At 60.2% G+C, this 23,735-nt stretch overlaps 2 protein-coding genes across 3 annotated transcripts; one reads left to right on the forward strand and one right to left on the reverse strand.

Annotated features, from left to right (window-relative positions):
• Window positions 1-795: 795 nt before the first annotated feature.
• CALU (calumenin) lies at window positions 796-15,271 on the forward strand. Of its 2 annotated transcripts, none has more exons than XM_085569481.1 (7): window positions 796-840; window positions 5,227-5,457; window positions 9,376-9,569; window positions 12,997-13,163; window positions 13,252-13,312; window positions 13,590-13,789; window positions 13,869-15,271. In XM_085569481.1, exons 2-7 carry the CDS (start codon window positions 5,237-5,239, stop codon window positions 13,971-13,973), a joined length of 948 nt encoding a protein of 315 aa, XP_085425607.1. In that variant the 5' UTR covers window positions 796-840; window positions 5,227-5,236; the 3' UTR covers window positions 13,974-15,271. The 2 variants fall into 2 exon arrangements, with proteins under 2 accessions (XP_085425607.1, XP_021402647.1); XM_021546972.4 differs by having other exon boundaries at window positions 840-873.
• On the reverse strand, window positions 15,266-19,031 carry OPN1SW (opsin 1, short wave sensitive). Its single transcript, XM_021546976.3, has 5 exons — window positions 18,518-19,031; window positions 17,734-17,902; window positions 17,398-17,563; window positions 16,720-16,959; window positions 15,266-16,263 (listed from the first exon to the last, which is right to left on the reverse strand). The coding sequence occupies exons 1-5, from the start codon at window positions 18,858-18,860 to the stop codon at window positions 16,141-16,143; spliced, it is 1,041 nt and encodes a 346-aa protein (XP_021402651.2). The 5' UTR covers window positions 18,861-19,031; the 3' UTR covers window positions 15,266-16,140.
• Between the last annotated feature and the right edge of the window lie 4,704 nt (window positions 19,032-23,735).

Raw genomic sequence — 23,735 nt, forward strand, 5'->3', positions numbered from 1 at the left:
CAGGAGAGACCAGGAGTGGCAAGGAGAGACTAGGAGTGACCAGGGGGTGACCAGGCAGTGACAAGGGGTAACCAGGTGGTAACCAGGAGTGACCAGGCAGTGACAAGGGGTAACCAGGTGATGACCCGGGGGTGACCATGCAGTGACCAGTGGTAACCAGGAGTGACCAGGCAGTGACCATGCAGTGACCAGGGGTGACCCGGGGGTGACAATGCAGTAACAAGGGGTAACCAGGACTGACCAGGCAGTGACCAGGGGGTGACCAGGCAGTGAGAACGGGTAACCAGGTGGTAACCAGGTGGTGACCCGGGGGTGACCAGGCAGTGACAAGGGGTGACCCAGGGGTGACCAGGCAGCGACCAGGGGTAACCAGGTGGTAACCAGGAGTGACCAGGCAGTTACCATACAGTAACAAGGGGTGACCCGGGGGTGACCCGGGGGTGACCATGGGGGGACCCTCGGCCCCCCCGCCCCAGCCCCGCCTCGGCTTTCCCGCCTTTCCCACACACGTGACTCTGCCCTTCCCGCACGCGCGTGCGCAGTGCGGCGGGGGTGCCCCGGTGGGCGGGGCCGGCGGCCGGCGCGCGCCTGAGGACGTGGCGCTTTCCAGCCAATCAGCGCCCGCGTCCCCGGCAGGGTGGGCGGGGCCGGAGGGAGAGGAGCCGGAGGTGGGCGCGGGGGGCGGGGCGCGAGGCGGGGGCGGGCAGAGGGGCGGAGTGGCGTCAGAACAGACCAATGGGAACGCGCATCGGCGAGGAGGAGGAGGCGTGGCTCTCCCGCGATTGGTGGGCGGGCAGGGCGCGCGGGGGGCCGTGCGGCGTGGCGCGGCGCCGACTTCCGGTGCGTGGAGCGGCGGCGGCGGCGGCGGGGACGGTGAGGGACGGGAAGGGACCGGGATGGCACCGGGGCCGGAGCCGGGGCCGGGGTTTGGGGCGCGGGGAAGCGGCGCGAGCGGTGCTGCGGGGCCGCTGCCGTACGGCGGTAGCGCGGCGGCGGCAGCGCCGGGCCCGGTCTCCATGGGAACGGGCGGGAGCGGCGGCGCCGCTGCGTCCGCGACTCCTGCAGCCCGTCCCGCTGCGGGGTGCTCCGGCCCAGCGCCGCCCGTGAGCGGGCACAGGGCGGGTGCGCCGGTCCGGACCGCCGTTCCCGGGGACGGAGCCCCGTCCGCATCTCGCGACGCGGGCGGGACCGGCCCGCGGGAATCCATCGGCTCCGCCGGGATAACGGGCTGCGGGACCCCCGGGGTAACGGGATATCGGGCTGCGGGACCCCCGGGATAACGGGATTTTGGGCTGCGGGACCCTCGGTGCTGCCCTGCGCGGGGGCTCCGGCCCGAAGAGGTGCCACCCCAAAGCCATGCTCCCCTGCCGCAGCTCTCATGACCCCAAAGCTCTGGGGCTGGTCTGGGGCAGGACCAGCCCGTTTCTAGCCCGGGATTTCCCCCAGCCCCATGTCTCCCCACATCCCTGCATCCTTCTCAGGGCCGGGATTCCCCGGGATTGCCCTTGCTGTGCCCCTGGGGTGGCACCCTGGGGTCCCAGTTAATTGTTCCCTGGCTGCTCCAGTGGGAGCACCAATTCTATAAAAAGCTGAAGCAGAGGCTGATTCCCAAAGCTGAACAAATTGTGTTGCCTGTGGGGGGTTTTATGGGATCCTGTTGGCCTCCCACATGAGCAATGTGTGTCTGGAGTGGCTTCTTCCCATCAGGTTCCTCTAAATGTTCCCCCAGTTCCAAGCCCAGTGCAGGATCCTGAGTTCCTCTGTCAGTATCCTGGCAAACCCAAAGGGAATTCTGGGTTTCTCCATCAATTATTAAAGCAAACCTGGAATCCCAAGTGCCTCCATCAACAGCCCATCAAACCCACCTGAAATCCCCAGTTTCTCCATCAGTATCCTTGGAATATCAAGGTCCTCCATCAGTACCCCACCTAGCCCCTCTGGAATTCCAAGTTCCTCCCCAGCTGAGGGTCTGGACCCCCACTCTGACCCCCACATCTTCCCACCTTGGGCTCCTGCTCCTGACTTCCCTGCAGCTCACCCACAGACCCTTTACTGGGAAGAAAGGGATCCGCTGCCAGAGGCAGTGTTGGGAGGAGAGTGGCTCTGCTCTCCCTTGGATTGGGATCCCCATGGGAAATCCAGGGCCCGTCCCCTTGGTCAGCAGGAGCTGCTGGTGCTGCCAGGTTTTTCTGGAGAATCGTTCGTGGATGACCGTGGGTTTGTGGCTTTGGTCTCTCTGAGCACCTTTCCTGGCAGCCGGCGCTGCCAGATCCGGCTGCAGCTCGGATTGTCCCTCTCTAATCACTCCTGAGTGCCTGCCGGGCCTGTGTGGACACTGGCAGATAAAATTGGGCTGTTTGACCCGCTCCAGGTCACTCTGTGCTCCAGGCTGGGCTGATCCTGGGATCAGCACGCACCTGGGCAGGCCCTGGGTGCTGGGATGTGCCCAGAGGGAGCAGGAGTCAGCTCCTGGGGATACCCAGGGATATGGGAGTCAGCTCCTGGGGACTGGGATACCCAGGGATACAGGAGTCAGCTCCTGGCAATATCCAGGGATACAGGAGTCAGCTCCTGGGGACTGGGATATCCCGGGGGAATGGGAGTTGGCTCTTTGGGATGGGGATATCCAGAGCCCCACGTACACCTGGCACTGGCTTTCCCTCCTGGAAGGTTTCCTCTCCCCAGAAACACTAAAAAATGACTTTTACTCTTTATAGCCCCCTTCTTCCCCACTTCCAAGGAATTGAGGTTTGTGAATTTTCTGTGTCTGGTAAATCCTCATTCAAAAAAAGGAAGGAAAGGGCTTTTCCAGGTCCTTTCCCCCATGTTCCTCTGCCGCTCTCTTGGTTTGTCATGGGACCAGCCACAGGTCACTCCTGGTCATTCCTGGGTCACTCTCAGGGCAGAACTCCTTGGTGTGAGTTCAGGTTAAAGGGCTGAGGTTCAGGCTGAAGGGGAATACCTGGATTTTAAACCAGACATAAAGCACTATGGAATGACAGAATGGGTTTACATTTATGTTTAAGAGCTCTGGATGGGGACGACCTGGATGTAAATTTAAAGGGGTAAGGATGGGAAATATCTTGGGTTTAAATTTAGGTTAAAGCTATACGGGTGGGGAATATGTTGAATTAAATTTGCATTTAAGAGCTCTGGGTGGTGAATCTGGATTAAATTTAGAGTGAAAGAGTTAAAAATCATAAATACCTTAATTATAAAAAGATAAAAAGGCTAAGTACATCAGGATGATGAATACCTGGACTGAAATTTAAAGAGATCGGGATGGGGAACACCCAGATCTATGATGGGATCTGAGCTGGGATCTCAGTGCATGGGGAGCACCTGAGTTTCTGTTGGGATTTAAAGGGATGAGCCTGGATGAGCCTCTGGAATCCTTCCAGAGGATCCCAGGCACATCTTGGGGGTTTGTTCAGGCGGGCCCCAGTGTGGGGGATCGGGGCTCTGGGGGAGGATTCACCCCAGCAGGTCTGGGGGAGCACCAGGGCTTGGGGAGGGGGTGTTGGAGCAGGGGGATGTGCACATCCTTCACATTCCTCCCATCTGGATCCACTTCCTTCCTTCCTTCCTTCCCGCCAGGACCCCTTTCCCCACCCCTGGATCCCTTCCCAGCCCAGCTGCTGCTCTGAGGGGCTCTGGGATGGGTTGGGAGCAGCTCCAGGGAAACGGGACATTGCCCACGTGCACAGGGGCTGGAAGTTCCCTGTGCCCCGATAAGTTCTGTTGATTAATCCCTGTGCCCCGATAATCTCTGTTAATTAGTTACTGCGCCCTGATAATCTGTGTTAATTTATCCCTGTGCCCTGATAATCTGTGTCAGTGAATCACTTTTGCCCAGATAACCCATATTAGTTCATTACGGTGCCCTGATAATTAGGATACATTAATACATTTGACCTGAGAATATGCAGGAATTCAACTTTTCCCCACATAATTTGCAATTATTAGTCATTTGTGCCCACACAAATCTGCACTAATTCTCCATTTTCCTGAATAATGTGCAGCAATCCCCATTTTTCTCAGATAGTCTGCATTAAATCATCATCTTTGCCCAGACAACCTGTATTTATGATTTCATCACAATCATCTAGATTAATTGAGCATTTCTGCTCCCATAACCTGTATTATTATTAATCTGTTTTTTCCCCAAAAATTCGCTCTAATCCCCCATTTTTCCAAGATAACTGGCCCTAAACCCTATTTTTCCCTTACAACCGGCCCTAATACCCATTTTTCCTCAACAGCATGGCCTAGTCCTGTCCCTCCCTGTTCTGGCCCTGGTGCTGCCTGGTGCCTGTCACAGTGTCCCTGTCCCAGTGTCCCTGTCCCCTGGCAGTGTCCCTGTCCCACGGCGGTGTCCCTGTCCCAGTGTCCCTGTCCCCTGGCAATGTCCCTGTCCCACGGTGGTGTCCCTGTCCCCTGGCAGTGTCCCTGTCCCCTGGCAGTGTCCCTGTCCCAGTGTCCCTGTCCCCTGGCAGTGTCCCGTCACACAGCTGTGTCCCTGCCCTGTGGCAGTGTCCCTGTCCCCTGGCAGTGTCCCCATGGCACAGCCGTGTCCCTGTCCCCATGCCCGGTCCCACAGCAGTGTCCCTGTCCCTGTGCCCCATCCCCTGGCAATGTCCCCATCACACAGCTGTGTCCCTATCCTGTGGCAGTGTCCCTGTCCCCGTGCCCTGTCTCCCGGCAGTGTCCCCATGGCACAGCCATGTCCCTGTCCCCGTGCCCTGTCCCCCGGCAGTGTCCCCATGGCACAGCTGTGTCCCTGTCCCCATGCCCTGTCCCCCGGCAATGTCCCCGTGGCACAGCCGTGTCCCTGTCCCTGTGCCCTGTCCCCCAGCACTGTCCCCGTGGCACAGTTGTGGCCCTGTCCCCCGGCACTGTCCCCATGGCACAGCCGTGTCCCTGTCCCCGTGCCCTGTCCCCCGGCAGTGTCCCCATGGCACAGCTGTGTCCCTGTCCCCATGCCCTGTCCCCCGGCAATGTCCCCGTGGCACAGCCGTGTCCCTGTCCTCATGCCCTGTCCCCCGGCACTGTCCCCGTGGCACAGCCGTGTCTCTGTCCCCATGCCCTGTCCCCCGGCACTGTCCCCGTGGCACAGCCGTGTCCCCGTGCCCTGTCCCCCGGCACTGTCCCCGTGGCACAGCCGTGTCCCCGTGCCCTGTCCCCCGGCACTGTCCCCATGGCACAGCCGTGTCCCTGTCCCCACAGGCCCGGCACGATGCGGTTCCCGCGGCTCCTGCTGTGCCTGGGCGTGTGGGCGCTGTGCGGCTCGGCCAAGCCCACGGAGCGCAAGGAGCGGGTGGTGCGGGAGGCCCCGCTCAGCGCCCGCGAGCACGACGATGCCCAGAGCTTCGACTACGACCACGATGCCTTCCTGGGCGCCGACGAGGCCAAGAGCTTCGACCAGCTCACGCCGGAGGAGAGCAAGGAGCGCCTGGGGTAAGGACGGCTTCCCGACCCTTCCCAGAGCGGGAATGCACCGCTCCCGCCGCGGGAGGCCCCGCTCCCAGCCGAGGGATTCATCCCAGCACCGACCGTTCCCCAAAAAGTCACCTGAAGCCATTTCCTGTGCCAGGCACTCCCCAAAAGTCCAGAGCAGAGGGGGGAGGTCTGCGCTGTGCCGGGCTCGCTCCGTGTTCTCTGGGTGCCTCGAGCCCCTGGCATCACTGGTGTTTCTCACTTGGAACTTGGGAAAACAGCCTGTATGGACAGTCCCCTCCGGTGTCTCTGCTGGGACCCCAGGATGGCTGTGCCTCCCCTCAGATCCAGGACGGCTATGCCTGCCCTGGGATCTGGCTGTGCCTGCCCTGGGATCTGGCCGTGCCTGCCCTGGGATCTGGCCGTGCCTGCCCTGGGATCTGGCCATGCTTCCCCTGGGATCTGGCCGTGCCTGCCCTGGGATCTGGCCGTGCTTCCCCTGGGATCTGGCCGTGCTTCCCCTGGGGTCTGGTCGTGCTTCCCCTGGGATCTAGCTGTGCTTCCCCTGGGATCTGGCCATGCCTGCACTGGGACCTGGCCATGCCTGTGCTGGGATCTGCCCTGGATGGCTCCAGGAGCCGTGCGGGGCCGGCTGCCCCCGCAGCAGCTGCTGCCGCAGTTGTTCTGAGGCTTGGGGTGGCTCAAACCTGGGAACTGCAGCCTCCAGCAGGGCTGGTGGGGGCTGGGGGACAGAGGCTCCCTGGGGAGCTCGGGACACTTCTCAGGATGTGCAGTCATCTTGGAACTGGGTGCCTTTGGCTGAGTTTTCATGGAATGGGAAGGGACCTCAGAGCCCCTACACTGCCACCCCTGCCATGGCAGGGACACCTCCCACTGTCCCAGCTGCTCCAGCCCCAGTGTCCAGCCTGGCCTTGGGCACTGCTAGGGATCCAGGGGCAGCCCCAGCTGCTCTGGGAATCTGTGCCAGGGCCTGCCCACCCTCCCAGCCAGGAGTTCCTTCCCAGTATCCCACCTGAATCTCTCCTTTTTTAGTCAGACATGATTTTTTCAGCCAAGCAGGCCAACCTTGCTGCTGCTGGAGGAGCACCTACCACAGCCCATAGTGAATTTTGGGCTGTTTTTTGGGAATGGTGCTCCCTGATGAGAAAGAAAAGCTCAACCACATGTGTGTGCTGGGGAGACTTCCAGAGTGAGCCAGTTCGCACAGCGGCATGTGCAGGGCAGGGGGTGCCAGGTTCCATCCAACCCTATGGATCCTCCAGTGGGAAGGAGGTGCTGGCCTCTCCCGCAGCACTTCTTGGCCAGAGGGGATTTCCTCCCTCCAGGGACAGTTTAAACTGGAAAACCCCATGGTTCCTTGGAGCCAGGCCCTGGTCGCTCCATAAGCTCCACAATATAGGCTCCGGGAGGCTTTTTGCCTCCTAGCACCATCAGAGAGTGCCTCGATGCCCCTGGAGCAGCGTCAGATCCGAGGGAAGCTGGGCCTCTCCCGATGCCAGGGCTGCGATCCCAGAGCTCCGTCACAGCTCAATCCCATTGTTCTGCCGAGTTACAGCCGGAACGCCTTTCCAGCCTTTCCATCGGGGGTTTACCGCGCAAACAGCCCTGTCCTGTCTGCATCCCGAGCCGGACGGGCTGTGCTAAGCCCTTCTCAGGGCGGGCTGGTTCTGAGGGCTCTGTCCTCCCGCTGCTCCCACGGGAGCTCCGGCCGCGCTGCCGGGGCTCTGGGCACCGCGCTGTGTCCCGGCGCGGTGCCGCTCCCTGGCACGCCATTCTGGGAGCAGGGAGTGGGAACGGGAGCAGCTGCCCGCCCTTCCCCAGCATCTGCTGCCACCCGAGCAGGGGGGCAGGACGGGCCTTTGGGAAAGTGGAAGGGTTTGGTGGCTGCTGCCCTGGGAAAGCAGCCGGGAGCAGCTGGTGCCAGCCCCCGGACCAGCGTGGGGAGGAGGTTTGGGAGCTTCCTGAGCGCTGGCTCTGGGCTGCAGAGGGTTTGACTTCCCCGGGAAGCTGTTCCCTAATTAACCCTGTAGAAACTGCCCTGGAATAGCTGCTGGGCCATCAACCCCTGCCGGCTCTGCTCCTCCATTCCAGGGATTTTCCCTAATAAATCCCATTGCCGGTGGTGTGTACCTTCTTGGGAGAGGGAAACACAGAATATTTTCCCTAAAATAGGAAGGATTTGACAGATTTATTTGTGGTTTATATACTTACACGGACAAATGTTTAATATCCATGTGATACTTTACATAATTCTATGCAGAAAGAATCTTAATAATGTTGGTTGACTTGTTATATACTTATATGTAAAATTCTGGGTATTTATGTGACATTTAGCATATTGCTGTGTTTGTTCAGTAATATTGGAAGGGATGCTTTGCACATTGATACATAAAATTCTGAAGTATTTCTATAATACTTTACATATTTCTGCATAAATTTGGGCACTATTGATGAGCTATTTTTTTATTTACATATTTATTTTATATATTTCGCTTTAAAATGACTCAGGTCTCCAAGCCCTGCCCACTGCCCCCACTCTGGCCTCTCACGGTCAGAACTAAATTCCGCATTTTCCTCTTGTTCTTCCAGTCTCTCTCCAGCTTCTCATTGCTAGGAACATCCTTTGTGCCACAGAGGAATTCCTGGTTTTCCTAGACCAGGGCAGTTCTGAAACACGGAAACCTGGGTGTGAGCATGGGTGGTTCCGGTGCCCAGTTTTCCCTTTGCGTCAGTATTTTTGGAATTAATAGTCCTAGTGGTGATCTAAAATTTAAAATTCTGTGTTTTCCACCTGTCTTCTAAAATTCCTCAAATACCTGAGCTGGAGCTCAGGATTCCTGAACTGCTTTCTGTTAAACCTTCACGTTAAAGCGTTAAATGAAAAACCCAGGATCCCGCTTCACCAGACAAAGGATTTTGAGTCTGTTATCCCCGATTTTCATCCAAGGAGACCAAAACTTCCCTAGCACAGCACTGGGTGTTCCCTGGGGAGTGAGTGCTGTGGATCGAGCAGCCCCCACCCCCCGGCTCCATCTGCCCCTGGATCCTGCATTCCTGCCGGCCTTTCCTACAGCTGCTGCTAAAAATAACGGAGGCACGCGGCTCTGGGGCCGCGGCTCCGGTGTCTGCCCCGGGCAGGACGGCGGGCGGGACCAGCCCGGCACCGGGCTGCGCTCCGCTGGGCTTGGGCGGCTCCGGTTCCTCCCGTGCAGCCAAACTCTTTCACAGAAATTTAACAGAAATGCGCGTCCTCGCCCAGCACCGGTGAGGGGGGAGGACGTGCAGGTGGAGCTTTCCTAAGATTTAACAGGGAAGGTTTTCCCCTAAAATTCATAATTCCTGAAGGAACCAAAACCTGAGTGGTTCAAGAGTGGCCAAGCTGGTGATTTCCATGTCTGAGCCAGTGTTTTCTGTGTCCAAAACAGAGTTTTGGCAGCTGACCTCGCTTTTCAGCAGCTAACCCAAATGTTGGTTTTAAAGATAAATTTTCAAATGGTTGAGTTTGCAAATTCTATAACCACCTCAGATTTTCTCCTGGCATCACCAGGAGAGACAGAGCCGATATTCCCATTTTTAATATAAATAAGGGTCCGTACTCATCACCTGCACCATCTTGGTCAAAGGACACATGGATGGGTCTTTCCCAGGGGCTTTAAAGGAAGCTTTTCCCCTAAAACTCATAATTTCTGAAGAAACCAAAACCTGAATGGTCCAAAAGTGGCTGACCCAGGGATTTTCGTGTCTGAGCCAAAGTTTTGGCAGCTGAACCATACGTTGGTTTTAAGGATAAACTCTCAAATGGTTGAATTCCCAAATTCTGTAATGACCTCAACTTGCCCCCTCTGCCCCTTCCCATTCCCTCCCTGCTAACCCCTCTTTTTGTTTAACTTTTGCTGCATTTCTCTGTGTTTCCCACAGGAAGATCGTAGGGAAAATAGATGAGGATGGAGATGGGTTTGTGACAGTGGAGGAGCTGAAGGCCTGGATCAAGTTTGCCCAAAAGCGCTGGATTTATGAGGATGTGGAGCGCCAGTGGAAGGGCCATGATCTCAATGAGGATGGCCTTGTTTCCTGGGAGGAGTACAAAAATGCCACCTATGGATATATCCTGGGTAGGTCCTGGCTCTTGGGATGAGCCTGCCCTGGAGCCATCAGGGACATCTTGCTCTGCTTTGGGTCACCGAGGGTTGGTGGGCGGGGGGCGGATCAGGGTGGGCTGGTGGCACAGTGGTCAGTGGGTGGTCAGGGATCAGGGTGGGCTGGTGGCACAGTGGTCAGTGGTCATGGATCAGGGTGGGCTCATGGTCAGCGGGTGGTCAGGGATTGGGATGGGCTCGTGGCACAGTGGTCAGTGGGTGGTCATGGATCAGAGTGTGCTCATTGTCAGTGGTCAGGGATAGGGTGGGCTCGTGGCACAGTGGTCAGGCAGTCAGTGGGTGGTGGTGAAGGGGGAGTTTGAGGTCTGGATTAGGAAGTTGTGGTTGAGAGGGTGGAGCGGTGCTGGGCTGGTGCTTTGCTGACCCAAAATGGATTTTGTACCCTGGGATAAGCACAGCAATATGATGTAGGATGTGGCCTTGGCATACATAGGGCCAGCTGGAGCAGATGTCCCCAAAATGTTACACTTTAAAACCTCTAAAACTCTACAAATTGATTTCCTTTGGCATTAGCAAAGAGAAATCCAAGAAAAAGAACCCAAAATACATGGAAATCTCCCCAGTGGAAAGTTTACACACCTCACACCTTCCTTTTCCCCTCTGCAGCCACCTGGGCATTATTAATGTCCCTGGTGACAAATGCAGCTCTGGGCTGAATCCAGGTGATTTTGGGATGAATGGCATGTGAGAATAGGGGTATCCAGCTCTTTGGAATTCCTGTCTTGTGGGGGAATTTGGGACCTGCAGGTGGAACCCACTGATCTGTGACTGTGGAACCATCTTGGTGTGTCCATTGCATCCTTAAACACAAAAACCCACTAGCAGGGGTTTCAGTCGCTTTCCCTTGTCCTGGGAGCAGTGTTAGAGCCCAGAACTCGGGGATTTGGGGACACTTGCTGGGCCAGCAGTGTGGCATGGCTTCAGACATCCCTGGGAGGGAGAGAAGCAACAGCTCTTTTGGGGTTAAAACCTTAAACCCTCAAGCCCTGCGCCAGCTCTGGCCTCCAGCACTGTAGACTGGCCCGGGTGGAGGAGCTGCAGATCTGGAGTGTCAAATCCACTGTAATTTCCTAAATATTGCCAAAAATAGTCAAACTGCTCTGCGGGATGTGCAGAGGGGGAGCCGCTGCACAGGAGGCTCATCCATCTCCCTTGGGCTCAGGGAGGATCAGGATTTGCTGTGCTGGTGGCCAGGGAAGGCCCCATGACACCCCTGGGCTGGGGTAGCACCTCCCAAACCTCCCTTCGCCGTGGGTTCCTGGGGTCTGGGCTAACCTGCCTGTGTAAATCCAGCCTGGGAGGGGGCAGAGAGGTCCTGGGAAGGGTTTGAGTGCTGTTTGAGGAGTCTGGGGTGGTGCTTAGGACCCGCAGGTGTTGGATAGGGAACAGTGTGAACATTGACGAGGAAAAGGCTTAATGAGAGCACCCTGAATTAATAGAACCCCCCAATGAACTCAAGGAGGAGCTCCCTGCCTCAGTCGAGCAGCGTGTGGGGAGTGCCCAGCCCCCGGCAGGGCCGGTTCCAAAGCTGGAATGGCGCTGGAGGCCGCGTGCCCTTGGCAGGCCCCGGAGGAGCCTCCACTTGTGCTGCTCCCACATACTTGTGTCCTTACGGAGTGCCGGGAGGATCCTGCCTCACGCTCTGGCTTCGGCTCCTCTCGGCAGGAATTACTTTTCCACAGCTCCTTGCTGCTAAAATGTTCCCCTGTCTTCTCCTCGCTCCCCTCCCTGGCCAGACTGGGGCTGGAATGCCTCTGGAAGTGCCTCCTGGGTGCTGACCCGTGGCCAAGGGATGCACGGGGCCAGGCATCACCCTCGGTTGCTCTGGAGGGTTCAGAATGTGGTGTTTTGCCAGCAAAACGAGGTGCTGGGAGTGGTTTAATTAATTAATTAATTACACACCAGGATGAGTCACTGGGTGGCCCCCAGAAGTGTCACGGAGCAGTGTGGGGTTCTGCTGGGGGGAGTCTTGGGAAGCAGGGAATGTCAAGTGATAAACGTCCAAGAACTTCATCTGAGACTGGAAATTCCTTTGAAACTCCCTTCAAAATCAGAATATTTTCATCATCATGACCACTCCTATTTTTGTTAATTCCTCAATCCCATGGTGGGATCCAAAACCAGGACACAAGATGTTGGATTGAGTTTGTGGCTTTGCTGCCGTACTCTGAGCAAAACCCCCCAGCTCTGTCTGCTTCCCCTCCCTTTGCTCCCCCAAACCTCTCCCAGTCCAGGGACCAGGGCAGGAAGTAACTTTGGGGCCTTTGGGAGGGTTTAACCCTTTTTAACCCATCTGCCCCCTCACCACTCCCCCATCAAACCCATTAATTAGCTCAACAGCAATTAAGAAATTGTCTATTAATGACTCTGGTCCTGAAGGTTTCCTTGTTCGGGGCTATGCTGCTTCTCAAGGCAAAACCTTGGGGAACAGAATGGGGAATTTGGAGTTCATTCTGCCCTAGAGCTGTCTTAAAGTCCAAATCTTTGGATATTTAATGGATGCTCCAGAGTTCCTTAATCCCGAGCCCCTTAATCCAGGGCTCCCCAGTGCCTGCCTTTGTCCAGGCAACAGAGCAGGGACACAGGGGCTTTTGGACCTTCTCATTAGATGGGGCCTGCCTCTGGTTTAACTGAAGCAGAGCACGGCAATGTCCCCCAGGATTCACGTTCTCCACAGGCTGCTGGACTCCTGTCCTGCTGCTGGCGGGGCTGTGCCAAGTGGCCACGCGTGCCCCACGGTCCCACCCGGCTGATGCCTGCTGGCCCTGCCGCTGCCAGCAGCGAGTGAGATCCCCTTACACATTCCCCTCCCAAAATAGTTCACGTTGAGCCTCTGGCCGTGCTGGCCAAAGCCCCCAAGCCCTGTCTTTTGGGGCCTCTCCCTGGGAATGCCGTGATCCCAGGGCTTCCGCAGCTCCTCCTCCTCCTGGGAGTGGGCACAGGAGAGAAGTGGTGGCTGCAGCTCAGCTTTTGTTGGCAGAGCGTCAGGAGGTTGTGCTGAGAGGGAGGAAGTTGAGTTGAGTTTGAGGGGGGGTGGAGGATGTTGAGGTTGCATTGAGGAAGTTGAGGATGAGAAGGTTATGCTCAGGAGGTTGAGTGAAGGAGGTTGAGGTTGGGTTAGGGTGAAGGTTGAGGTTGGGTTGAGGAGATGGAATTGTCTTGAGGCTGAAATTGAGAGGAAGTTGAGGTTGAGTAGAGGAGGTTGAGCTTGAGCTGAGGTTGAACTGAGAATGTTGCGTTGCGTTGGGTTGAGGTTGTGTTGGTGGTCACCGGGCCCTCGTCCTGCCCGAGCTGACCCAGCGTTGGGTTGAGGTTGCGTTGGTGGTCACCGGGCCCTCGTCCTGCCCGAGCTGACCCAGGTGCTCCCTGTGCTCCCCCGCAGACGATCCGGACCCTGACGATGGCTTCAACTACAAGCAGATGATGGTGCGGGACGAGCGGCGCTTCAAGATGGCCGACAAGGACGGGGACCTGGCGGCCACCAAGGAGGAGTTCACAGCCTTCCTGCACCCCGAGGAGTATGACTACATGAAGGACATCGTTGTGCAGGTGGGGCCAGCACAGGGGCACTTTGGGAAGCTCTGGTTGCAGGGCAGGAATTGCCCCAGGCCCGGCTCACGCTGGCATCTTCTTGCAGGAAACCATGGAGGACATTGACAAGAATGGTGATGGTTTCATTGACCTGGAGGAGTACATCGGTGAGACACCGCTCCATGTCCTGCCCGTGTCCCCTCAGTGTCCCTGTCCCGTGGGAGCCATTGCCACCGTGTCCTTCCCAGTCCTCCCCCTCACAGAATGTTCTTTCTTTCAACTTCCACCTGCCCCCAGGCCTCCACCGAGGATTTTTGGGCGAAATCATGACCCAGGTGGTTCTTTGGGGTGTTGGGGATGGATTTAGGGGACTGAAGGCTTTGGGTCAATCCTTGGGGTGGGGACAGGGCTGTGGGGCCGATCCTGATCCTGCTGTCCCCCCAGGTGACATGTACAGCCAGGACGGTGATGCTGATGAGCCTGAGTGGGTGAAGACGGAGCGGGAGCAGTTTGTGGAGTTCCGGGACAAGAACCGCGATGGGAAGATGGACAAGGAGGAGACCAAGGATTGGATCCTGCCCTCGGACTACGACCACGCCGAGGCTGAGGCCCGGCACCTCGTCTATGAGTCCGACCAGGACAAGGTGGGCCAGCATCTCTGGGGGGATCTGGGGAGCGGGCCGGGAGGAGCGGGGACATAGCGGGATGTGGCATTCCCTGCAGGATGGGAAGCTGACGCGGGAGGAGATCGTGGACAAGTCAGACCTGTTCGTGGGCAGCCAGGCCACGGACTTCGGGGAGGCGCTGGTGCGGCACGACGAGTTCTAGGCTCGACGCCGGCACCGCTGCGTGGGCTCCGACCCTCGCCGAGGCCGTTCCTGCCGCGGAGAAACCCCATCCCGGCTCCCGGGGACGGGGCTCGGGAAAGCCACACTCCCCCGGCACCTGGGGCTCGTCTCGTTGTGGGTTTTCCTCGGATTTTAACGGCTTTTGGGTTATTTTTGTATGTTTTGGTTTTACCACGTGTGGGAACAGCTCCCCTGGCGCGGGGGCAGCGACGGGGCTGCCCGGGGCTGCAGGGCCCAGGGGCCTGGGGGGGAGTGGGAAATTCACAGAGGGATTGGGATTGGAATTGCAGTTGGAATAAAAATTAGAATTGGAATTGGAATTAAAGTTGAAATTTAAATTAAAATTGGATTTTGAATTGGACTGAAATTTGAATTAAAAATGGAATTGGAATTAAACATTGAAATCAAAGTTGAAAATTGAAATTGAAATGGAATTGGAACAAAATAAGTGAAATTGAATTAAATGGAAACACTGATGTGAAATTGGAATGAAAAGTGAACATTGAAATTAAAATTCAAACCCGAGAAAAGCCCAAAAACCGTCAGAGCAGCAGCAGGACCCAGGGGGTGACCCGGAGGTGACCCCAGGGAGGTTGGACCCTCCTCCCCCGTCGCTGCCCCGTGGGATCTGGGCAAGGCCCTTCCCCCCCAGCCTCACTCCAAGTGCCTTGAATCCCCCAGACCTCTGGGGGAGGGCCTCATCCCACCCCGCTCTGGGACAATTCCCGAGGTTTTCTCTTCTGTGTTGTGTCCCCCCGCAGCCACCAGAGCTGCGTGGAATCGGGCCCGGCCATCTCCAGATTCCCAGGTTTTCCCTTAAATCCTTTCCCAAAGACTTCCAAGGGCTGACCGGATCCTCCCATCTCCTCCTCCCCCTCCTCTTTCTACTCCTCCTTTTCCTTCCCTCCCTAAATCCAGCAGTGAGTGGGTCAGAAATATGGCCCCGTGCAGGGCTTGGGAATCTGGGAATGCTGGGGGTGATCTGGGGATGTCGGGGCTGGTTTGGGACACCAGGGATGATTTGGGACAGCCACAGTGATGTTTGGAACCCTGGGAAAGCCTCTGGTGCAGCCACCCAGCCCTGCAACAGCCCCTCTCCTAACATCCCCCGGCTCCCATCCGTGAGGATTTGGAGCCCTCTGACAATTCCGGACATGGATTTTCCGCCTCCTCCGGGTTTATTCCTCAGTTTTCTCCTCGGGCTGATTGAAGGGATCCGGATCGGTTGGAACTCAATAAAACTGTTCACCCCCGATGGGCCGAGGGGGACGGACCCAGCTCCCTGTGTCCCCCCACACCGGGATCTGGGAGGGCCCCCTTGCACTGAGTTCAGGCAGTGGGGGGCCCTGAGGAGGGGAGGGGGGCAACAGGGTGGGGATGTGGGGACACACGAGGCCTGTGGGAGCTCTGCCCGTGGGGCTTGGGGGGCTCACCCCCCACAGAGGGAATCCAGCCCCATGGATGGGGGGGCTCAGTCCCACCCCCACCCCACAGATGGGGGGCCCAGTCCCATGGATGAGGAGCTTATCCCCATGGATGGGGACCCTTAGGTCCCACCCAACCCCACAGATGGAGATGGGGAGCAGCATCCCACCTCCCTGCCCTCCCCACGTGTGAGGCCTGAAGGGGGACAAGGGAGCAGTGTCCCACCATGGCACCACCATGGAGCACAGCCACCTCTGGGACCTGTCCTGCCCCTCGGTGGGGCACAGTTCCCCCTGGGACCCACCCTCTCTCCCTGCCGTGGGGCACAGCCACTCCCAGGACCTGTCCCGCCCTGCAGTGGGGCACAGCCACCCCTGGGACCCCCATCCCACCCAGCCATGGGGCACAGGCTCCACCAAGGCCTCCACCCCATCCCACCATGCGGCACAGCCAGCCCCCGGCTCCCCCACTGCCTCCCTGCTGTGGGGCACGGCTGCCCCATGGACACCCATGCCGTGGGTGCCCTGTCCCACGGTGCCAGGTGCTCAGCGGGTCCCTGTTGCGCTCAGACCGCGGCCATGGTTTATTGTCCCACCCGCGCTACATCCTAGGCTGGCCAGGGCCCCCGGCCCCCGGGGCAGTGCCGGCCCCACGGTGGGGGCAGCTGGGGGATAACGGGGGGGCAGCCGGGGGTCCTGGGGCTGGGGTGGTGCTGGAGCCCCTCAGCTGGGGCCGACCTGGCTGGAGGACACAGAGGAGACCTCGGTGCGCTGGGCCGAGCTGGACACCTCGGAGTCGTCTGTCATGGGCCGCCCGCACACCGTCTCCATGATGCAGGCGCGGAACTGCGGGGACACAGGTGGCACGGCTCACAGGAGAGGGGACAGCTCAGCCTGGGGATTCCGCTGGTCCTGTGTCTGGTACCCACACTGGCCCCATCTCCTGTCGCTGGGGTCGTGGTACCCCCAGTCGTGCAAGTGTTCCTGGATGCACATCCCCAGGTGTCCCTGGTCCCCCAATGTCCTTGAGCACCCCTGCATGTCCCCACTGCTCCGGTGTCCTGGGTGTCCCCATCTTCTCTGTGTCCCCCTTGCCAATGTCCTTTATCCTGAGGTGTTCCCTCACATGGGTATCCCTGGGTGTTCTCCATGCTTGGGTCTCCCTGAGTGTCCCAGGTCCTCAGATATCCTTGGGCACCCCGGATGCCCCCATCGCCAGGTGTCCCTGGTGTCCTCTTTGCCCTTGTGTCCTGGGTGTCCCCCTGCCCGCGTCTGTGGGTGTCCCGGTGTCGCTGGCGTCACCTGTTTGTTCATGAAGCAGTAGATGATGGGGTTGTAGACGCAGGAGCTCTTGGAGAAGAAGGCAGGGATGGTGACGAGGCGCAGGTCGATGCCGTGCTCGCGGTTGTTCACCATGTACATGGCCAGCGCCGCGTAGGGCACGTAGCACATGCAGAAGGAGCCCACCATGACCACGACCATGCGCGACACCTCCCGCTCAGCCTTCTGCGTCGTGGCCGACTCCTGCTGCTGCGCCGCCACCTGGGACAGGGACACGGACATCTCGGGCCTGCCCGGGCTGCTGGCCCCTGCCCAGCCCCTGTGCAGCCCCTGCCCCTGCCCAGCCCCCTGCCCATGCGCCTGTCTGCCCCCCTGCCCATCCTCCTGCCTGCACTCCTGCCCATCCTCCTGCTTGTGCTCCTGCCCATCCTCCTGCTTGTGCTCCTGCCCAGTCTTCTGTCCAAGTAACCTCCCCTCCCTTCCTGCATCCCTTCATCCCTCCAGTCACCTCTCCTTCCCTCCTGCTCCTCGTCCTGCCCTCCCTTCCTCCTTGCTCACAGTCAATTCTCCATCTCTCCTTCCCTTGTTCTCTCCCTCCCTCCTGCCCCCCAGCCCCTCTCCACTCTCCATCCCTCGCTCCCAGCCACAGGTGTGCCTGACCCCAATGCCCCTCGTGCCCCCCTTGCCCCGGGGACTCACGGCCCGCAGGGCGCTGAGCAGCTGGGAGTAGGAGAAGATGATGAGGGAGAGGGGGACGATGAAGCAGAAGATGAAGAGGAACCAGGTGTAGTACTCGCTCTTGTACTTGGTGCCCACCGTGTACCAGTCAGGGCCGCAGGAGCACTGCAGCCCCTCGGGGATGTACCTGCAGAGCTGTGCTCAGCCCCCGCTCTGCACCGGGGGCACCCCAGGTGTCCCACAGCACCCTGGGGCACTTCTGGTGCCTCAGGCAGTCCCCTGGCACCCCCTCAGCACCCCCCTGCCCCCCACTTGCCACTGTTCCCCCCCTGCCCCCCACGCCTGCTGCATCCCCACCTGCTCCAGCCGAAGAAGGGCGGGATGGCGACGCCGACACCGATGATCCAGGTGGCCGCCACGACCAGCAGCGCGTGGCGGGAGTTGAAGCGGAAGTTGCCGAAGGGTTTGCAGATGACAATGTAGCGCTCAAAGGCCAGAAAGGCCAAGGACCAGCCTGTCACGAGCCCTGGGGGAACAAGGTCACCGCTGGCCTCACACAACCGCCCGTGGCCACCAGGGCTAGGGGTCACCGCAACGCCCACAGCCCCCCAGGGCATCGGGTCACCCCAAGTCCTACAACCCCAGCAGAATGTAGCAATCACCCCTCCCTTCAGGCCTCAGTGGTCACCTCAGCTCCTGCAGCCTCAACAGCTCACAGGGCTCTACCCTTCCCATGGCCCTTACCCATCTTGCCACCTTCAGCCCCACCAGACCACAATGATCCCAGACACAAATTCCCCAGCCCCAGAAGAACATGACGGTCACCCCCACTTCCAGCTCCACCAGACCCCAGTGGTCACCCCAACTCCTACAGTCCCACCAGAGTACAGTGGTCAGCTCCTTAAGGTCCAGAAGGTCACCCCAATCCTGCACCCCAGCAGCCCATGGTGGTCAACCCAACTCCCAAAGCCTCAGCAGAACGTGTTGGTCATGATACCTGAGCCCTACCAGACCTTGGTGGTCACCCCAACTCCCACGGCCCCAGGAGATCACTGTGGCCACCTCTGGCCCCAGTAGCCCCCAGTGGTCGCTCCATCGTCTCTGGCCACAGCAGCCTGAGCGCCCCATGGTCCCCTCGTACCTCCGGTGGCCCCTGCAAAGCCCTCAAAGGCACACATGTGCTTCCCGAAGACAAAGTATCCCTGGGAGCTGGCGATGAAGACGGTGAAGATGCAGAAGACGCAGCACATGAGGCCGGCGACGGAGATGTTCACCAGGATGTAGTTGAGCGGCTGCCGCAGCTTCTTGTACTTGATGGTGACGATGAGGACGATGGCGTTCAGGGGGGTGCCCGCCACGAACACCAAGCCCATGAAGATGGTCTGCAGGTAGAAGGCCCACACGGGCGCGATGTGGTACTGGGGCCCATCCCAGGGCCCCACCGACGACTGGTTCTTGAACAGGTAGAACTCTTCCTCGTCCATGGTGGCGCTGGCGGGGGGGGCGCCCACCCCCCTGATATACCCTGCGCCCCCAAAGCTGCTTAGGGGGGATCAGGGCTCAGCCCGGCCAAACTTGGGGATTAGGGTGGGCTAAACCGGGCTCAGCCCCTAATCGGGCCCCTGAGCCGGGTGAGCCGATTGCCGGTGCTCTGGAGGATTGGGGGGGGGGGGGGGGGCAGAAGGGCTCCCCCCAACATCTGGGTATGGGGAGGGTCCCCAGGGGGCTCCAAGCTTGATCCTGCTCCTCCTGAGGTGTTCAGGTGTCCCCAGGTGTTCCCAAGCCCAAGGCTTGGTCCCCAGCCTTAGTTCTGATCCCACCAGGGTCCTCAGTGTGCCCCAGGGGATCCCCAAGCTGTGTCCTGGTCACCCCCAGAATGGCCAGGTGCCCCTAGGATCCCCAGGGGTCCCCAGGTGCTCCAGCCTTGATCCCACTCCCCCAGGGTGCCGCAGCCCTGGATGCTTTGGGAAGAACTTGGAGTTTCCTCATGAACTCACCCGCTGCCCCCCACCCCAGCACCCCAGGGTGCCCCCCAGGTGTCTCCCCTCTCAAGCAATTGTCCCCAGTTCTGGGCTTGGGGCATCCCTGTGCTGGGGAGACTCCAAGTGAGGTGTAGGAGTCTGGGGGTATCAAGGGGTGGGGGGAAGACTGGGGGGGCACTGCTTGAGGTGGGGTGTCTGAGAGGGGGTGTTCATTTTGGGGGTGCAGTGCCAGGGGGTCATGGATGGGGGGTCACTTTGGGGGTGTGCTGCTGGGACTTGAGTCCCAGAAGACTCCCAGCGTTTCCTGCCCTCCCACCCCCCTCTTTCCCTCCCTCAGCCTGTGGCACCCCCGGGGAACAGGAAGGATGAACAGAAGCTGCTTAGGGAGGGATTACAGGGCCCCCCCGGGCTGGGGGCGCCTATAAAGGCTGGTGCAGGGACCTCACTGTGGCACCCCGGGACCCCCAGGGAAGGGGGATCTCATTTGTGGGGAGGGGGACACCCTCAGGGAACGCTGTGCCCTGAGTGTGTGGGGGGTGCCCACCCTGGGGTGTCCTGGGGCACCCTGAGCTTCTGTCCAGCTCTGGGTCAGAGATGGGGCCAGGGAAGGAACAGGGGGATTGGCTGGGCTGAACCCCCAGCCCATGTTTTACTGGGCTGTACTGGATCATACTGGCCTGTACTGTACTGGTTTGTACTGGGCTGTACTGGACTACATTGGGCTGTACTGCACTGTATTGTGCCATGGCATTGCACTGTGCCCTGTTGGGTTGTACTGGGTTTGGTCATACTGTACCAGGCTCTACCGGGCCGTACTGGGCTGTACTGGGCCGTACCGGGTAGGGTCAGCTCTGCTGGTGCTCTACTAGGCGTCCCATGGAGGGGCACCCCCAAATGGGTGCTCCAGGGTGGTGCCCCAGGGTGGTGCCCCAGGGTGGTGACCCAGGGGACAGACACCCCACAAAGGGTCCCCCCGCTGTGTCCCCTGTGGAGCCGCGGCCACTGTGGGCACTGTGGGCTGCGGAGAGGGCCACAGCGCAGGGGCTGTGGGGGACGGCAGAGCTGGGGCACGACGGAGCTGTCAGCCTCGGCAGGGGCTGCCCGGGGGGGTTTGGGGTGCCCATCCCCACAGGTGTCCAAGGGAGGCCTGGAGGTGGCACCCAGGGTTCCGGGACAAGGAGAAGTCAGGCACAGCTTGGACTCCATGGCCGGGAGGGCTTTTCCAGCCTCAGGGGCTCTGTGGTTCTGTGATTCTGGGATTGTGGATGGAGCAGGGAAGGGACTTGGGGGATGCTGGGCATGGAGCTCCGGGGCCTGCAGTGGTGGCACTGCCCTGCCAGGACCCCCCACACCACCAGTGCCCACCACCAAGCCCCCAGCACCCACTGGTACCGGCAGCACCACCTCCACACGGGACCCATGGCCCCCCAGGCCCCCCAGTGCTCTGTCTCCAGCCCCATGGCCCCCGTGGGACTCCTAGGGCCTCCAAGTCGCTGCTCTTGTGCCCTCCTGGATGTGGCCCCACACATGTCCCTGCTGTCCCCATGGCCACGTTACCTGTGTCCCACTGTCCATGTACCCCTCGTTCTCGTGTCCCTTATGTCCCTCAGCCCTGGCCCCATGTCCCCATGGCCACGTCCCCAGTGCCCCCCTCTTCCCCTCTCTGTGCCCCCAGGCTGCCGATGGCCCCCTCCCCATGTCACCCCACCCTGAGGACCCTGAGTGCTTCCAGCCCCAGTGTCCCAAGGAAACAGCTGGGGACAGGCTGGGGGGACGCTGGACTCAGGATGTCACCACGGGCAGCAGTGTTTCTGCCCTGTGTCCCCTCCCCAGGAGACACTGGCGGGGTCAGGTCCTTTGTCCCCTCGTGGCCTCCACCGTCATGTTCCTCTGCCCTGGCTGTGGCAGAGCCGAGACCCTGGGGGACACTGGGATCCCCCTGGGTCCCCCTGACCTGCCCCAGCAGCATCCTGAAACCCCATCCTGGAGTGCACTGACCCCCCCGCAGTGCCCTGACTGCTCAGAGCCCCCTGGACCACCCTCGACCTCCCCAAACATCCTGACCCCCCCCAACCCACTTGCTCCCCTTCCCACACCTGCCAAGGGCTTGGGGGTCCTGGTGAGGGACCCTGTCGCGTTTTGCCCCCACCCCTGTTGGTGCCCCCCCGGCCCCTGCCCCAGGTATTTTGGGTGATGATGTGTTGGGGGCGCCCCCCCGCGTGCCCCCCCGGGTATTTTGGGTGCCGGTGCGTGGCTCTGACTCGGCAGGTTATTTTTAGGTGTTGGCGCAGGCGCCACCGCGTCACCCCCCCCACGTCACCCCCCCACGTCACCCCTTGTCACCCGTTGTCACCCCGGGGTGCACCCGCACCGCCCCCCCTTCCCTTGGAAGCTTCCAGGCAGGCACCGGAACAGGGGGAACACGATACTCCCCAAATCGCCCCCCCAAAGGACCCAGATGTGGGTCACCCGAGTGTCCCCCTGCCCCTCCCAAGGGAGCTGAGGAGGCCGCGGGTGTCTGGAAAGGGGGGAGGGGCACAAGAGAGATTTGGGGGGCAGAGGGGTTTAGGGTGCACCCCAAATATGACCGAACCCCCTCCCCAGGCTTGTGCCATTGTCATGGGGAAACTGAGGCATGGCCAGGGGGACCCACGGCTGGAGTCACCGGAGGGAGTGGGGTGCAACCGAGGGGACTGGGTGGGGGTTCCATGGCAAGAGTGGTCCTGGGGGGGGGCTTCCCCAGAGGGGATCCTGGGAGGGTTTGTGGGATCTCAGTTGTGCCCCTCGGGGCTGGGGGAGAGTTTTTATGTGTTTTTCAGGGGTTCCCAAGGGGAAAGGGATGAGTGAGGGGGTTCGAGTAAGTTTTGGGGGCGTCTTTGGGGGGGTTTTGGGATGCGTTGTGCTGTGGGGTGCCTGGGATGTTTGGGAATTAAGGTACAGGTGTATCAGGATAACAGGGTGTTGGGCTGCCTGGGCTATAGGGTGCTGAGGTTTTGGGGTGTCGAGGTTGCAGGTATTTGGGATTATTATGGGTGGATTCTGGATTTTGGGGGGCCAGAGTTTCAGGGGTGTCTGGGTGCTGGGATTTGAGGTACCAGGGTTTCAGTGTAGGGAGGCTGGGGTGCCTGGGGGCCGAGGTTTGGGGGTGCTGAGGTTTGAGGGTGCCAAAGTTTAGGCGTGCCGTGGTTCAGCGTGCAAAGTTTGGGGGTGCCAGTGTCTGGGGGCAGGGGGTTCTGAGGTGGCAGAGTTTAGGAGTTTATGACACTGGACTTCAGGGAATTCGGGGAGTTTTGGGGTGTTGGGGTGCCAGCGTTTGGGAGTTGGTGGGTGCTGGCGTTTTGGGGTGCTTGTGTTGGTGAGTGTCGGTGTTTTGGTGGGCCGGCGTTTGAGGTTACAGCGGTTTTAGGGATGTCAGAGATTTTGGGGTGCTGATGTCTGTGCGTTTTTGGAACTGCCAGTGTTTGGGGGTTTTGGGAGTGCCGCGGTTTGGGGGAGCCTTGGCTCGGGAGTCCTGAAGTCGGGGGCTCCGGGGTGTGCTGGGATCCGGCGTTTTGGGAGGTGCCGAATTCCGGGGTTTTGGGGGTGCCGGTGTCTGGGGCTCCGGGAGTGAGGCCGGGGCTGTAAATAGCGACGGCCGGGCCCCCCACCCCCGGCCGCTCGGGCGGTCTTTCCGTCCCTCCTGCTCGGTCCCTCCCCGGGACGGGGCGGGCCGGGCCGGGGCAGCGCTTAAAGCCGCCGCCGCCCCCGGCCCCGCCACTTGCCGCCGTCGCCCCTGGCCCAGGAGCGCTCCTGGGACGCCTCGCGAACACACGGGAGCCCGCCGCGAACGCCGCTCCGGGAACTAATCGGGAACCGACCCGGGAACCTACCGGACCCCCCAGCCCTCCGGGACCCGCCGCTCCGCTCCGGGAACGCACCGGGAACCAACCCCACCACCGGGAACTTGCACCGGGACGGACCCAGGACACCAGCCCCCGACCCCGGGAACAGGAAACCCTAGCCAGGACACCAGTACCGAGCAGCGAACCCCTCTCGGGACACCGGCACTGAGACGGGACCCCGTCCTCAGGCACCCGTCCTGACCCCGGGGACCGGGACCCTCCCTGGGCGCCGGGACTGACCGAGGACACCGTCCCCCATCGCCGGGAACTGGGACCCCATCCAGGACACAGACACCCACCCAGGAACCGGGACCGACCCAGGACTGAATCTCCCAGCACCGGGACCCCATAGCGGGCACCAGCACCCACCCAGGGCCCCGCCCGGGACACCAGCTCTGACCCAGGACACCGTCCCCAACCCAGGACATTGTCCCCCAGCGCCAGCTTTGCCACCGGGACCCAGAACCCCACCCCAGGCATCCACAGGACACCGGCA

This window comes from Lonchura striata, chromosome 1A (genome assembly GCF_050655825.1).
Source record: "Lonchura striata isolate lonStrDom1 chromosome 1A, ASM5065582v1, whole genome shotgun sequence".
Taxonomy (NCBI): domain Eukaryota; kingdom Metazoa; phylum Chordata; class Aves; order Passeriformes; family Estrildidae; genus Lonchura; species Lonchura striata.

Bases quoted from the DNA above. Each gene is read 5' to 3' on its own strand.
- CALU (XM_085569481.1), top strand. From the start codon at position 5,237: ATGCGGTTCCCGCGGCTCCTGCTGTGCCTGGGCGTGTGGGCGCTGTGC. The intron at 13,164-13,251 runs GTGGGGCCAGCA...ATCTTCTTGCAG, and splicing joins TGAAGGACATCGTTGTGCAG to GAAACCATGGAGGACATTGA. The intron at 13,790-13,868 runs GTGGGCCAGCAT...CATTCCCTGCAG, and splicing joins ATGAGTCCGACCAGGACAAG to GATGGGAAGCTGACGCGGGA.
- OPN1SW (XM_021546976.3), bottom strand. From the start codon at position 18,860: ATGGACGAGGAAGAGTTCTACCTGTTCAAGAACCAGTCGTCGGTGGGG. The intron at 17,564-17,733 runs GTGGGGATGCAG...ACAGCTCTGCAG, and splicing joins CCCTTCTTCGGCTGGAGCAG to GTACATCCCCGAGGGGCTGC. The intron at 16,264-16,719 runs GTGACGCCAGCG...GTGTCCCCGCAG, and splicing joins ACTGCTTCATGAACAAACAG to TTCCGCGCCTGCATCATGGA.